Raw genomic sequence first — 16107 nt, 5'->3', positions numbered from 1 at the left:
ATAGGGGTCGGCGGTGTTAGGGGCAGCAGATTAGGGGTACATAAGTATAACGTAGGTGGCGGCGGTGTGCGGTCGGCAGATTAGGGGTTAAAAAATTTTAATCGAGTGGCGGCGATGTGGGGGGCCTCGGTTTAGGGGTACATAGGTAGTTAATGGGTGTTAGTGTACTTTAGAGCACAGTAGTTAAGAGCTTTATGAACCGGCGTTAGCCCATAAAGCTCTTAACTCCTGTTTTTTTTCTGCGGCTGGAGTTTTGTTGTTAGAGTTCTAAAGCTCACTTCAGCCAAGACTCTAAATACCGGCGTTATAAAGATCCCATTGAAAAGATAGGATACGCAAATGGCGTAGGGGGATTTGCGGTATGGAAAAGTCGCGGCTGGAAAGTGAGCATTAGACCCTTTCCTGATTGACTGTAAATACCAGCGGGCGGTAAAAACCAGCGTTAGGAGCCTCTAACGCTGGTTTTGACGGCTAACGCCAAACTCTAAATCTAGGCGTTTGTTACTTGCAACCATATTTTCAGGAATACTGAATGGTTGTTTGCATTGCATAGCATGATGCTGATTAATCTAAGTAAATCCATAGTGATGTCCACATTTTTCAGGTATATAACTTCTCGTTAAACTATTTTAATGATATATTAATGAAAATGTTCAGTGTTTTTAATCAACCATATTACCTCAATCCAAATGTATCATTAGGCAAAGTAGATAGCAGTATTTAGGCGCTCTTACTCAGAGGGGCTCTTAAGAGGCTTTTAATCTATTACAGTTTTAAAATCTAGTATATATTGTTTATATTCTGTGTTGTAAAAAAATGCTGTACCTGTAATATTACACTGGCGAAAAGTAGAAAAAACGTTTTTCGAAAATGTATGAGCATCATGTTTTTACAGGGGAACAGAGATGAATTCCCATCTCTATGTATCACTATTTATGCATAGGTTATTGTATAGTCAAATGATGTTCTTGAAAGACACTAATGCAAGGAATGTGACTTTAAATAATTCTCTTCCGGAAGCCGACAATCACACAGCTTCATCTCTTTGTATCAGTTGTGAATATTTCTCCATTTATAACTCCTATGTAAGCTCTTTAAATTATAGTCCTTGATAGATATTGGTATTATCATAGCTTATAAAGACCAAAAAATGTTTTTGACTCTTCAAAACTGACCAAGTTGATATCTGAGACATTAACATATAGGGTATCAGAACTACTGAGATTAAATACTGCCCCCAGGTAGCTGTGTCTTCCCCACATGCCACTTCCTGTACAGTAGTGATAATCTGTGGTTTCCATAAGTTTCAGTTCCTTAGGGTATCTCATGGGCTTTTTGTAGACAACATGGTACAACTGTGTTTTCTGACAGGCTGTTCCCCGGAAGTAAACAGAGGAGTAAAGGAAGTGAAGGCCTGTCTGATTCACCACAAGTCCTTTGTCTTTATACTGGATGCCAGAAGTGAACGCTCGGCCATATTTATCCTCCCAAGCCAAGGGCAGCATTGTGTCAGGTTTACCTGAGAAAGTAATGAACAATATATTAGTTATGCTCAATTAAGCTGAGAACACAATTAAAGGGAAGTTAAACTCATTTTGCTTTTGTGTAAAAATGGAGCTTTTCCCCACAATCCCAAGAGAAGCCCAAACACAATATCTGAAGCCTAGGTTTTCACAATGCTGCCTAAACCAGCTGTTTGATTTGCAGCATTTGCAGGTTACAGAATTTGCTTTTTGGCGCCTCTAAGGAGCATTATGTTTAATATATATATATTTTTTGTATTGTTTGATTTTACAATAAGTATACAAAAAGTAACAATGAAAGCAAAATAAACAAACAAAATCACCAGTGACAGACCAATAATATATCATGTTGATTTCCTTATTATTTTTTCAGATCTCCTCATTTAAGTCGAGGTTGAGTCCGTAAGTCATTAAAAGCCACGGAGTTTGGCTTCTGTTGCGTAACTGAAACTATCAAGTTATTTGATCACAGTGTTTCAAGCCTAATCATGGAGAAAGCTCTAAATAAGTTATTGTTACATAGATTAGGCTAATTATCTGATGCATGGTCATTACAAAGATTGGGGAGATCATTCAAAACTAGTGTTAAGAAAGGTTCTTAAGAGGTTCCCAGTAACTGGGAATGTAAACTGTGATTTGCAACAGTGGCCCCTGCTGAATTGGAGAAATAACTGCAGCTGATTTTGTGGAATGTGAAGTGGCTTCTGGCCAATTACACTCTGGAACAATGGACACAATACTAATTTGAGCAAATTCATGGCAATCCAAGGCAACATAGTTTAATTATTTAAAAAATTAGAGACATATTGAGATAAAGGGACTGTCCCTAACAAAAAATAAAAATAGGGATACACTGTCCAAATTCAGGATTGTCCCTAAAAAAATAGGGATGCTTGGCCATCTTAACAAAACAGAAATTAAATGAGGTGTTATAATGTCTTAAGAAACTGAAAGCATCTTGTAAGGAATGTTCCAATTTGTGTATGGTGATTAATTTGCTGCTTGTATGTATGTGTGTGGTAATCAATATATGTATGTGCATAGTATGTGTGTATGAGTTTATGTGTATAGTGTGTGTGTGTATGTATGTGTATAGTAGGTATGTATGTGTATAGTATGTGTGTATGTGTATAGTATGTGTGTATGTGTATAGTATGTGTGTATGAGTGTATGTTTATAGTATGTATGTGTATAGTATGTGTGTATGAGTATATGTTTATAGTTTGTGTATGTGTATAGTATGTGTGTATGTGTATAGTATATGTGTATGTGTGTATGAATGCAAGTTTTGAGTGTTGGTATATCAGTGTGTGTATGTATATAGTATGTATGTGTATAGTATGTGTGTATGAGTATGTGTTTATAGTATGTGTATGTTTATAGTATGTGTGTATAAGTATAGTATGTGTGTATGAGTGTATGTGTATAATATGCGTGTATGTGTATAGTATGTTTGTATGAGTGTATGTGTCTAATATGTGTGAATGAGTGTATGTGTACAGTATGTGCTTATGAGTGTATGTGTATATAGCATGTGTGTTTGGGTGTATGTGTATAATATGTGTGTATGAGTGTATGGGCTCCATGTACTAACCGGCGGGCGGACAGCTTCTCAACTCGCAAAGCTGTTCACCCTCCTTCGCTACACACGGGCAGCGGGCCAATCGCACGACTGCAAAGGCTGTCAATCACCGAGAGCGAGCAAGCTATCAGTGATTTTCCCTCACCTCCTCAGAAATGGCGTAGGGTGTAAGAAGCAGCGGTCTAATGACCTCTGCTTCTTACATTGCGGGAAGCAGGCTCTCATATGAGAAACCTGCCCCGCAAGGGCCCCTGAGCAGCTTTTGTTGCTTCGTACATGGAGCCCTGTGTGTATAATATGTGTGTATCAGGTGTATGTGTATAGTATGTGCGTATGAGTGTATGTGTATACTATGTGCGTATGAGTGTATGTGTATAATATGTGTGTATGAGTATATGTGTATATTATGTGCGTATGAGTGTATGTGTATAGTATGTGTGTTTGAGTGTATGTGCATGTATGTGTGTTTGAGTGTATGTGTATAGTATGTGTGTTTGAGTGTATGTATGTGTGTTTGGGTGTATATAATATGTGTGTATGAGTGTATGTGTATAATATGTGTGTATCAGTGTATGTGTATAGTATGTGTATGAGTGTATGTGTATAGTATGTGTGTATATGTATAGTATGTGTGTATGTGTATAGTATGTGTGTATATGTATAGTATGTGTGTATGTGTATAGTATGTGTGTATGAGTGCATGTGTAATGTGTATAGTATGTGTATGAGTGCATGTGTATAGTATGTGTGTATATGTATAGTATGTGTGTATGTGTATAGTATGTGTGTATGAGTATAGTGTGTGTGTATGTGTATAGTATGTGTGTATGAGTGTATGTGTATAGTATGTGTGTATATGTATAATATGTGTGTATGTGTATAGTATGTGTGTATGAGTATATGTGTATAGTATGTGTATGAGTGTATGTGTATAGTATGTGTGTATATGTATAGTATGTGTGTATGTGTGTATGTGTATAGTATGTGTATGAGTGTATGTGTATAGTATGAGTGTATATGTATAGTATGTGTGTATGTGTGTATGTGTATAGTATGTGTATGAGTGTATGTGTATAGTATGAGTGTATGTGTATAGTATGTGTGTATGAGTGTATGTGTATAGTGTGTGTGTATGTGTATAGTATGTGTGTATGAGTGTATGTGTATAGTATGTGTGTATGTGTATAGTATGTGTGTATGAGTGTATGTGTATAGTATTAGTGATGTCGCGAACTTAAAAATTTTCGTTCGCGAACGGCGGACTCGAACTTCCGCAACTGTTCGCAAACGGGCGAAACGGGCGAACTGCCATTGACTTCAATAGGCAGGCGAATTTTAAAACCCACAGGGACTCTTTCTGGCCACAATAGTGATGGAAAAGTTGTTTCAAGGGGACTAACACCTAGACTGTGGCATGCCGGAGGGGGATCCATGGCAAAACTCCCACAGAAAATTACATAGTTGATGCAGAGTCTGGTTTTAAGCCATAAAGGGCATAAATCACCTAACATTCCTAAATTGTTTGGAATAACGTGCTTTAAAACATCAGGTATGATGTTGTATCGATCAGGTAGTGTAAGGGTTACGCCCGCTTCACAGTGACAGACCAAACTCCCCGTTTAACGCACTGCAAACAACCGCAAACAGTCCATTTGCACAAACACGAGATAGATAGATTTGATAGATACATAGATACATAGATTAGATAGATAGATAGATAGATAGATAGATAGATAGATAGATCAATAGATGCAATATACATTTGATAGATACGATAGATAGATAGATAGATAGATAGATAGATAGATAGATTTGATAGATAAATAGATAGATTTGATAGATATATAATTTCCCAGACAGAGAATTACAAGACGTGCGGTCTGGGACCCATGGTGTTTCACAGTCAAAAACGTTTTTGTTTTTTTTAATTTACACTACTGTTACAACAGATATGAGTGGTGGCACTAGTTGGCAAGTGGGCCTGGCACACACGCTGGCAACTGCAATTAGATTACACTAGCAGACTGATGTGTCACAGTCAAAAAAGTTTTTTTAAAAAATTTACACTACTGTTACAACAGATATGAGTGGTGGCACTTAGCAAGTGGGCCTGGCATACACGCTGGCAGGCAGGCAACTGCAATTAGATTACACTAGCAGACTGATGTTTCACAGTCAAAAAAGTTTTTTTTTTTAAATTTACACTACTGTTACAACAGATATGAGTGGTGGCACTAGTTGGCAAGTGGGCCTGGCACACACGCTGGCAACTGCAATTAGATTACACTAGCAGACTGATGTTTCACAGTCAAAAAAGTTTTTTTTAAAAAAATTTACACTACTGTTACAACAGATATGAGTGGTGGCACTGCAGGCAGGCAACTGCAATTAGATTACACTAGCAGACTGATGTTTCACAGTCAAAAAAGTTTTTTCTACAAAATTTACACTACTGTTACAACAGATATGAGTGGTGGCACTGCAGGCAGGCAACTGCAATTAGATTACACTAGCAGACTGATGTTTCACAGTCAAAATTACACAGGCAAAAAAAAAAGATGTTCTAGCCCTAAAAAGGGCTTTTTGTGGTGCTGTCCTTACAGCAGAGATCAGATGAGTCCTTCAGAACTGTAGTGGACACTGAATACACTAGCCTAGCTATCAATTTCCCTATAAAATCAGCAGCAGCTACACTTTTTTTTTTTAATCTTTTTATTAAAATAAGCCAACAAACATGAGAATCACAGCTCAAATAATATATGCCACGCAGGGCAAAAATGACAGAATTTACCAGAATAATCCTTAGTAATACATAGATACCAGTCTTAACTTAACAAACTTAAATCTTATATGCATAATTAGTTAGTATCTTGAACATATAGTTGACTTAAATTTTTTTCCCCTTTTTCCTCCCTATACCCCTTTTCCTTACTCTACTCTTATATTTTCCAACAAGACAGCAAAAAAAATAATAATAATAATCATTTAAAGTACATAGATACCAGCTTTAACAGACTTAAATCTTTCAACCATACTTAGTATCTTAGACATAAAATTAACTTAATTTTTTCTATTTCCCTTTGCTCTACTCTTAATTTTCCCAACTAGATGGGGGAAAAAAAAACCCTCATCCCTATCTCCTATCCCTAGCCCCTATCATAACCAGTAATCCTGACCTATATTCATAGAGCTCCCTACTCCCTATAGCAAAAGACCCAAGATGCTGGGAATTCGTTATATAATACAAATTCTACAAAACTATCTGAGCTTAGAAATGGAGACAAAATACGTTTTTGAATATGAGGCGTATAGGACTTAATTATGGGTAACCAATCTGAAATACATTTTTTCTTTTTTTTTCTTTAGCAGATTTGAGATGAAAAGATTCTTAGTGAGTGGAGGGATAGTGTAGCTGCTGCTTTCGAAGCAGCAGCTACACTATCCCTCCACTCACTAAGAATGCAGGATCAGAATGAATCTAAAATGGCTGCTGTCCAGGAGCTGGGAGGGTCTGGGAGGGAGTGTCTGCTGCTGATTGGCTGAAATGTGTCTGCAGACTGTGAGATACAGGGTCAAAGTTTACTCAATGATGACGAATAGGGGGCGGATCAAAAATCGCACGCCGTGGCGAACGCGAACAAGCTATGTTCGCCAGGAAATATTTGCCGGCGAACTATTCGCGACATCACTATATAGTATGTGTGTATGAGTGTATGTGTATAGTATGCGTGTATGTGTATAGTATATGTGTATAGTATGTGTGTATGAGTGTATGTGTATAGTATGTGTATGAGTGTATGTGTATAGTATGTGTGTATATGTATAGTATGTGTGAATGTGTATAGTATGTGTGTATGAGTGTATGTGTATAGTGTGTGTTTATGAGTGTATGTATGCATGTTTTGAGTGTTGGTGTATCTGTGTGTCTAATCAGTAAAGAGGATAATACTATGTCCTTTCAATTAAAACTCAAGAAAATTTGAATGTTCCTTAATCTGTAAATTTTAATGAAAATGTAGTAAGAATAATAATAATCAACTCTAAGTTCTTTATGCAAATATATACTTCCTTAAGATTTTACATTTATGAAATATCCAGCAGATTACTCTATTTCTACAGCATATCACACAGGAAACAAACAAGGGTATAACCCACCAGTTACATGTGCTGCTAATCTCCCCTCTTTCTTCTCTGCAGACTGCGTGTTCAGACCTGTACAAAAAAGAAAGACATACAAATATTTGGATTGTATTAAGTGTGTGTGTTTTATAAATGAAAACCAACAAAGTTTCATGAATATGCAAAAAAAAGACCTAGGGGGGATTTATCAATGTCTGGTGGACATTATCCACTGTAGCTGATCATGTCCGCCAGACATCGCTGAATACCGACAGCTCTGGTGAACTGCTTGTGCAATGCCGCCCCCTGCAGATTCGTGACTAATCGGCCGCTAGCAGGGGGTGTCAATCAACCCGATCGTACACGATTGGCCGGATTGCTTTCCGCCTACTCAGAGGAGGCGTATGAGTTAAGGAGCAGCGGTCTTAAGACTGCTGCTTCTTAACTCCTGTTTCAAGAGAAAAACAGGAGGGCCGTGATAAATCGGCCCCCTATAGTTTATAGGCTGAAGAAAAAGAATGCTATTAAAGCACAGAAAGAGGAAATGTTTAAAACTTACATTTTAGTTGTGGTCTTATAAAAAATGAAAGCAGCAAAATGTTACAGGAATGTTAGGCTAGCACTTCTCTGTTTGACAACCTAGTTTTATGTGTCTAATAGTTATTTGTTACAATATTGCAAAAACACTACGATAGTGTGGGAATGAAGAACAGGGAACAGATTTCATAGGTCAATAAAAAATGTGACATTGACTACGTTTTTGCGTGAGTGTTAGTGTTCCTTCACCCAATCCCAAGTGAGGGGGGGTTTAAACTGTGTGAATAAAGCCGTACCTCTCTGAGGAAGCGTAATGTGTAACGCAACTGCGTCAGGGGCACCTGTTATTTTTTAACCGTTCTCTGTTTGTCTAATCCTTAAAATAATGAATGCGATACGAACTTGATTTGGGAAATGGTGGGAAGGATGGGAGGGTATTGGAACTGGGATGGTGCTTCTGCGACCTCAATTTAGGGGCATATGTTAATGAACAATTCCAGCATTAGTTGCTACAGACTCTGATGATTATTTAAGTAGTGTTTCCCAAACCCAGTCCTCAATGCCCTTATCCATCAGCTAATTATTTCACCAGTGCTCTAGTAAAGATACAATGAATATCTGGCCTGAGTAAGGGTCCTGGGGAATGGATTTGGGAAACACTGTTTTAAGGCAAAAGCCCCTCACCGATCTCCAAGCATACATTCTCCCACACTATTGTAACAAATAACAGACACATAAAACTAGGTTGTCAGACAGAGAAGTGCTTTTAATCTTCTCTCGGCAGGCTAGCACAACACTCCTGTACCGTTTTGCTGCTTTCATTTTATATAAGACCACAATTAAAAGTTGTTTTAAACATTCCCTCTTTCTGTGCTTTAAGAGCATTCATTTTCTTCAGCCTATAAACTATAGGTCTTTTTTTGTATATTGATACAATTAATGCTCACAAGCACACCTCTGACTGTTCACATATTAAAGTTATACAAAGTCAGTCAGTAGTAAACACAATAATAATTTATTCTATGATAAGGACCATCGTTTCTTTCTCTTAATGTTTCATGAATAACAATTAATAAGTTTAGTTTAAATGGCCTGACTTAGACCACTGTTTTTTAAACCTCTCCTCAGGCCTCACTAACAGGCCACATTTTGGGGATATCTGAACTAGAGCACAGGTGAAACAATCAGATGATTAGTAACCATGGTTATTTTACCTGCTCTCACCCAAGATAATCTTACAAACCTGGCCTGCTGGGGAGGCCTGAGAACAGGTTTGAAAACCAGTGACCTAGACAAATCTGGCATCAGGATAACCAGGTACACTTGAATTTGGGCTAATGATATGTGACAACTTATGTTTATGTGCTGTATCTCAAATATTGTACCTCTGAAATATAATTTATTGACCCCATGATGCCCAGCCTATGCCCACGGTGCTTTTTTTTAGCTCCACGTCTATACATTTATGTTTGAATCATAGCACTTTTATGGGGAAAGGTTGGCATCCCAAGCTGCTTATATAATGCGTATATAATGCCCATGGTTATGTAACGTTATAGTGTGGTATTGATCAGGAAGCCCATAAAACTGCTCTGCAGTCCCCAGTTGCAGATCACAGATTATATTATCCTTATCTGATCAATGAAGATGCTGCCAGCCCCTTCTCATCCTTTCTGAACGGATCGTGTTGATTATTATATAACATAAATCACCTTGAATTTGTTTAAACTCATTTACTGGCCCTGTGAGTGTTCAAAAAAATGGATTTAGCCCCTCGTTTGGAAAGGCCCTTTAGAATACTTTATTAAAAATATTGTCTTGTGAGGTCTTTTGTAAATAGTTATATCACAACTTAAATGTACTCTATCTGTATCAGGGTGGATAAAAATCAATGATTTTAAACAAACAAACAGATTTTTTTAAATTTAAATCAGATTTTTTTTTTTATTTAAATAGGACTTTTTAAATACAATCTAAATATAGTTTCTGTTTAAAATACATAATAATCTAAAGGTTATTAATGCTGAAAAATATTTTAGTTTTTAATTATGTCATAAGATGCTGTATATTCATGGCTGTAATGTTTATTTTATTTTTTTGGTAAATTAAAGGGGCATGAAACCCAATTTTTTATTTCATGATTTAGAAAGAGCATGCAATTTTAAACGTCTTTTCATTTTACTCCTTTTATCTAATTTGCTTCATTCTCTTCCTTTGTTGAAAAGCATATCTAAATAAGCTCAGTAGCTGCTGATTGGTGACTGCACATAGATGCCACTTGTGATTGGCTCACCCATGTGCATTGCTATTTCTTCAACAAAGGATATTTAAAGAATGAAGCACATTATATATTAGAAGTAAATTGGAATGTTGTTTAAAATTCTATTCTCTATCTGAATAATGAAATAATTTTTTTGAGTTTAATGTCCCTTTAATTCCATTAATCCATTAACAAAGTCATGCTTTCCCAGATGTTTCTAACATAACAAATTAACTAGTAGATGAGGTTGAAAAAAGATAGAAGTCCATTGAGTTCAACCTATACAAATCTTAATATACTTACAATAAAAGCTCCTGTTGATCTTAAATTAATCCCATTAAAAAGGTGACCCATTTAACACCAGCAATCATATCCCTGAATTCTGTTTCTAACCAGAAAAGTATCTATACCATTTTAAAATGTAACTAAGGTATTGGCAGTTACTACCTTCTTAGATAATGAGTTCCGCAATTTGATTGTTCTTACAGTGAAAAAACGTTTATGTTGCTGGAGATTAAATCTCTTTTTCTCCAGACTTAAATTGTGACCTCTTGTCACAAACAATTTTCTTGGATTAAACAGAGCTTCTGCCATCTCTGTATATGGGCCTTGAATATATTTATACAAAGTAATCACCTCTCAAGTGCCTTTTTTCTAGAAAACACAGACCCAGTTTGGCTAGCCTCTCCTCATAGCTTAAATTCTCCATTCCCCTTTTTAATTATGTGGCCATTCTCTGAAATTTTTCTTAGTCTGCAATGTATTTTTTTGAGATTGGTCCCCAGAACTGCACTCCATACTCAACGTGAGGTCTTACCAGGGATTTATATAGTGACAGTATTATGCTTTCCTCTCAGATTAATTTGGGCAATTTTGCTATTTTGAAGATATTATCATATATTATTGGTTTTGTAATTCTCAAAACTTTGAATTTGTGTCCGCAGAAATAAAATGTCCATTCTTTACAGCAAAAATATCATAAATAAATAAACATAGTTGAGAAATAGATTATTTTTCTCCTTCCAGTGAAGGACAGCTGAAAACTGAAGTTGATTAAATATGAGAGTTTAACCTATTAAGGTTATGAGTGCTGTGCTAGCTGCTGAGCACAAGTGAAAAGGGGTTTATTGCAGCTCTTTGCAAGCATTGAAAGTAGCGCATGTATTACGAGTTGAAAGTGTGTTCGCTTGACCGCAATTGAATTTAGGTATAGATATACATTTTACCAAAAATCATCTAATATATGTAGAAATATGAATTAATAGAAAATATTCTGTTATGTGAAGAACATTAGAATGTGAAAAAATAATATTTCATGTCGGGTTAGTGCACTTGAGAAAACACGATCCGGTTTGCACCTCTTGTTGGGTGTTAGTTTTTTTTTCCACTTGTTTTCCATTGCAGTCTATTGGGGAATATGTTAACAGTCACAATATGCAAAGTTTGGCTTTTTGCACGCGTTGGGTTAGCCTTTGTTCAAAAACTTTCTACTGTCGATTTGTAATAAGCTCAATACACGATGCATGCAAAAAGCTTACTTCTAGTGGAGTTAACGTGCAAGCGGTAAATAGAGCTCCACTTGTAGCTCTTAACTGGAGATATTTCATCTACCAATAATTTTATTTTATCTATGCAGATTTAATGATATGTAACCAAATCAGAAATGGTCTGATATAACCCGAAAAATAATCTGAAAAGTTAGTATTCTAAAAATGAAAACCATAATTTAAATGATAAAATTACTGACTAGTGATTAAATTGTGTCTGTATAAATAATTTGTTTCCTCCAAATGTTTTATTCTCACGGTAAAATCAACTAGACAGGTTAGTATAGTTAATCATCTAATGACATCAAGATGAAATACAAACTAATTTGTTTTTCCTTCCTGTATCTAACGTTAAGACATGAAGAGTATTTACTTGAAATTACAGCTTTTATGCTGAATTACTTTCAATTGGCATTTTTTTTTAGACTTTTTGAAGTCTCTTTTTTTTTGCTCTCTGTCATCCTCACAATGTCATAGCAGGAATTTCTGGGACCTGATCTTGTGTCTGCCAAAATGTTGTTGCCTGCGAAAATGTTGTTGCCCATGAACAATGTGGTGGGCAACAAGCTCAACCAATATATGGACTGTGATGCCTAACTAATTTTCAGGAGTTTCCTGTGCCAGCAACTTTGGAGTTACATTCTGCCACAAATCAAAAATTTCTGAATAAAATAGCTCCCATTGTATTAAAGTAGTGAAATCACTTACCTATTAATTTTTCCATGTAAGATGGTGAACTAGACTCACTGGAAATCTACAAGAAAGCAATACAGAAACAGGCATGATGGTTTAATGTCATGTTTATACATTCTCGTATGTCACTCTTAAAAGAAACATATTTATTATACAGTAGCTTAAGTAATTTGTCTGTTAGATTTAATATGAATGGAACACTTATAGTTAAAAATTATACCCAAGTGCAATGTATAGAATATAATGTATTAAATGTTTCTCTCTTGCCTTGGTACCAGCACACATATAGTTCAAGGAAGCATTCACAGAACTTTCAATATTAATACCCATAATTACAGGAAATACAATATTTATTTTCTTTAGTGTGCCTTCCTCAGACTGCCCAATGAAAATCCAAACTTCTCAAAATCACATTATAAACTCACAATCCAAGAAAGCCAAACAGTACAGCTAAGTCTATGCATAATAGTCCACTGACATTACTGGAAGATCCACCAATCACAAGAAAGGTTTGAAATAGTATATTAAATGGTTAAAAATTTACCAACAGAGTTTAAGTTCTCAATAAAAAATAAAGGTTCAGGAAGATTCTTGGATTAAAGTTTCTCTTTACAGAAACACAAAGCCTAAACTCTGCTCTCCAATTCACTCCATCCTAGTGCAACTTATGGGAATACTAAATAACCTTAAAGGGACATAAAACAAGTTGGGATAGAGACAAAATATAATAATATGTACTTTAATTACTTTACCTGTAAATTTATACTGCAGTGCCTCACCATTAACCCTTTCTTTTTAGTTTCTGAATTGTAAAGCTCTAACTTCCCCCACACATTTTCTTCTATGGCTGTATCTAAATCTATTGTTGTTTTGGTAGAATGCAAAAATGCATAGGGATTATCTGCTGGAGCATGCCTAGAAGCTGTGAACTCAGTTGACAAGCAATTCCTGTGTCTAAACACTGATAAGGGGGGAGTTGGCTTCTCCAGGCAGCTTAGCTATGTAATTCATTTTGCTTATTTTAAAAAAATATTTTAAAATACTTCTCAGCAATTTTTAAAAAATGTTTTATGCAAACTATCTTTAATTAATTAGCCCTTTTAGGATATGCACACATCTCAACCTGTTTTATGTCCCTTTAAATAATTTAACAAAACAAGGTTCCAGATTGTTTTGTTTGTTAAGGATATAACTTAAATTTCTAACGTTACTTTGACTATGAATGATTAAATTGTAGGCTCCTAATCATAACATTATAAGTAATACATTCCCTAAATTTATGACAAAATCAGGCTTGTGATTTGAAAGGCTGTTGGTACGCAGATAGGACTACTTGATTTGCCTTCACCTATATGTTTCTTAAAATTACATCCGCCTGAAAAAACCATATGGCACATGCTCATAAGTAAATGGAAGGGTCTTATCAATATTGATTTAAAACCTATCGCCTAGATTTAGAGTTCTGCGTTAGCCGTCAAAAGCAGCGTTAAGGGGTCCTAACGCTGCTTTTGGCCGCCTGCTGGTATTTAGAGTCAGGCAGGAAAGGGTCTAATGCTCACTTTCAAGCCACAACTTTTCCATACCGCAGATCCCCTTACGCCAATTGCGTATATCCTATCTTTTCAATGGGATCTTCCTAACGCCGGTATTTAGAGTCTTGGCTGAAGTGAGCGGTAGAGCCTCTACCGACAAGACTCCAGCCGCAAAAAAAAGTCAGTAGTTAAGAGCTTTATGGGCTAATGCCGGTTTATAAAGCTCTTAACTACAGTGCTCTAAAGTACACTAACACCCATAAACTACCTATGTACCCCTAAACCGAGGTCCCCCCACATCACCGCCACTATAATAAATATTTTTAACCCCTAATCTGCTGACCGCACACCGCCGCCACCTACAATATCCCTATGAACCCCTAATCTGCTGCCCCTAACATCGCCAACACCTACATAATATTTATTAACCCCTAATCTGCCCCCCCCAACGTCGCCGCTACCTAACTACACTTATTAACCCCTAATCTGCCGACCGGACCTCGCTGCCACTATAATAAATGTATTAACCCCTAAACTGCTGCACTCCCGCCTCGCAAAAACTATAATAAATAGTATTAACCCCTAATCTGCCCTCCCTAACATCACCGCCACCTAACTTCAAGTATTAACCCCTAATCTGCCGACCGGACCTCGCCGCTACTCTAATAAAGTTATTAACCCCTAAAGCTAAGTCTAACCCTAACCCTTACAACCCCCCTAAATTAAATATAATTTTAATCTAACAAAATAAATTAAATCTTATTAGCTAAAGTATTCCTATTTAAAACTAAATACTTACCTGTAAAATAAACCCTAATATAGCTACAATATAACGAATAATTATATAGTAGCTATTTTAGGATTTATATTTATTTTACAGGCAACTTTGTATTTATTTTAACTAGGTACAATAGCTATTAAATAGTTATTAACTATTTAATAGCTACCTAGTTAAAATAATTACAAAATTACCTGCAAAATAAATCCTAACCTATGTTACAATTAAACCTAACACTACACTATCAAGAAATGAATTAAATAAATTACCTACAATTACATACAATTAAATAAACTAAACTAAATTACAAAAAAAACAACACTAAATTACAAAAAACAGCTCTTTTGCCTGTAAAAAAAATACAACCCCCCCAACATTAAAACCCACCACCCACATACCCCTACTCTAACCCAAACCCCCCTTAAATAAACCTAACACTACCCCCCTGAAGATCTCCCTACCTTGAGTCGTGTTCACCCAGCCGGGCACCGATGGACCAAAAGAGGACATCCGGAGTGGCAGAAGTCTTCATCCTATCCGGGCAGAAGAGGACATCCGGACTGGCAGACATCTTCATCCAAGCGGCATCTTCTATCTACATCCATCCGGAGCGGAGCGGAGCCATCTTCCAGCCAATCGGAATTCAAGGTACGCCATCTTGGATGACGTCATTTAAAGGAACCTTCATTTGGCGAGTAGGCGTCGGTTGAAGAGGATGGATCCGCGTCGGCTGGAAGAAGATGGCTCCGCTCCGGATGGATGAAGATAGAAGATGCCGCTTGGATGAAGATGTCTGCCGGTCCGGATGTCCTCTTCTGCCCGGATAGGATGAAGACTTCTGCCGCTCCGAATGTCCTCTTTTGGTCCATCGGTGCCTGGCTGGGTGAACACGACTCAAGGTAGGGAGATCTTCAGGGGGGTAGTGTTAGGTTTATTTAAGGGGGGTTTGGGTTAGAGTAGGGGTATGTGGGTGGTGGGTTTTAAAGTTGCCTGTAAAATAAATATAAATCCTAAAATAGCTACAATATAATTATTTGTTATATTATAGCTAAATTAGGGTTTATTTTACAGGTAAGTATTTAGTTTTATATAGGAATACTTTAGTTAATAAGATTTAATTTATTTTGTTAGATTAAAATTATATTTAACTTAGGGGGGTGTTAGGGTTAGACTTAGCTTTAGGGGTTAATACAGTTATTAGAGTAGCGGCGAGGTCCGTTCGGCAGATTAGGGGTTAATACTTGAAGTTAGGTGGCCGGCAACGTTGGGGGGGGGTACATTAGGTGTTAATACTATTTATTATAGGGTTTGCGAGGCGGGAGTGTGGCGGTTTAGGGGTTAATAACTTTATTAGAGTAGCGGTGAGGTCCAGTCGGCAGATTAGGGGTTAATAAGTGTAGGTAAGGTAGCGGCGACGTGGGGGGGGCAGATTAGGGGTTAATAAATATAATATAGGGGTCGGCGATGCTAGGGGCAGCAGATTAGGGGTACATAGGTATAATGTAGGTTGTGGCGTTGTCCAGAGCAGCAGATTAG

At 36.7% G+C, this 16107-nt stretch overlaps 1 protein-coding gene across 1 annotated transcript in view; it reads right to left on the bottom strand.

The window, feature by feature from the left end:
* Positions 1-1127: 1127 nt before the first annotated feature.
* Positions 1128-16107, bottom strand: part of FASLG (Fas ligand) — a 38532-nt gene continuing 23552 nt past the window's right edge. The window contains exons 2-4 of the mRNA XM_053693771.1: positions 12277-12322; positions 7261-7317; positions 1128-1519 (exon numbers count right to left, since the gene is read on the bottom strand). Coding sequence (XP_053549746.1) covers positions 1128-1519; positions 7261-7317; positions 12277-12322 — 495 coding nt within the window. The remainder of the gene's footprint in view (positions 1520-7260; positions 7318-12276; positions 12323-16107) is intronic.

This window comes from Bombina bombina, chromosome 10 (assembly GCF_027579735.1).
Source record: "Bombina bombina isolate aBomBom1 chromosome 10, aBomBom1.pri, whole genome shotgun sequence".
Classification (NCBI taxonomy): Eukaryota; Metazoa; Chordata; class Amphibia; order Anura; family Bombinatoridae; genus Bombina; species Bombina bombina.
This window is presented reverse-complemented; position numbering and strand designations above follow the sequence as displayed.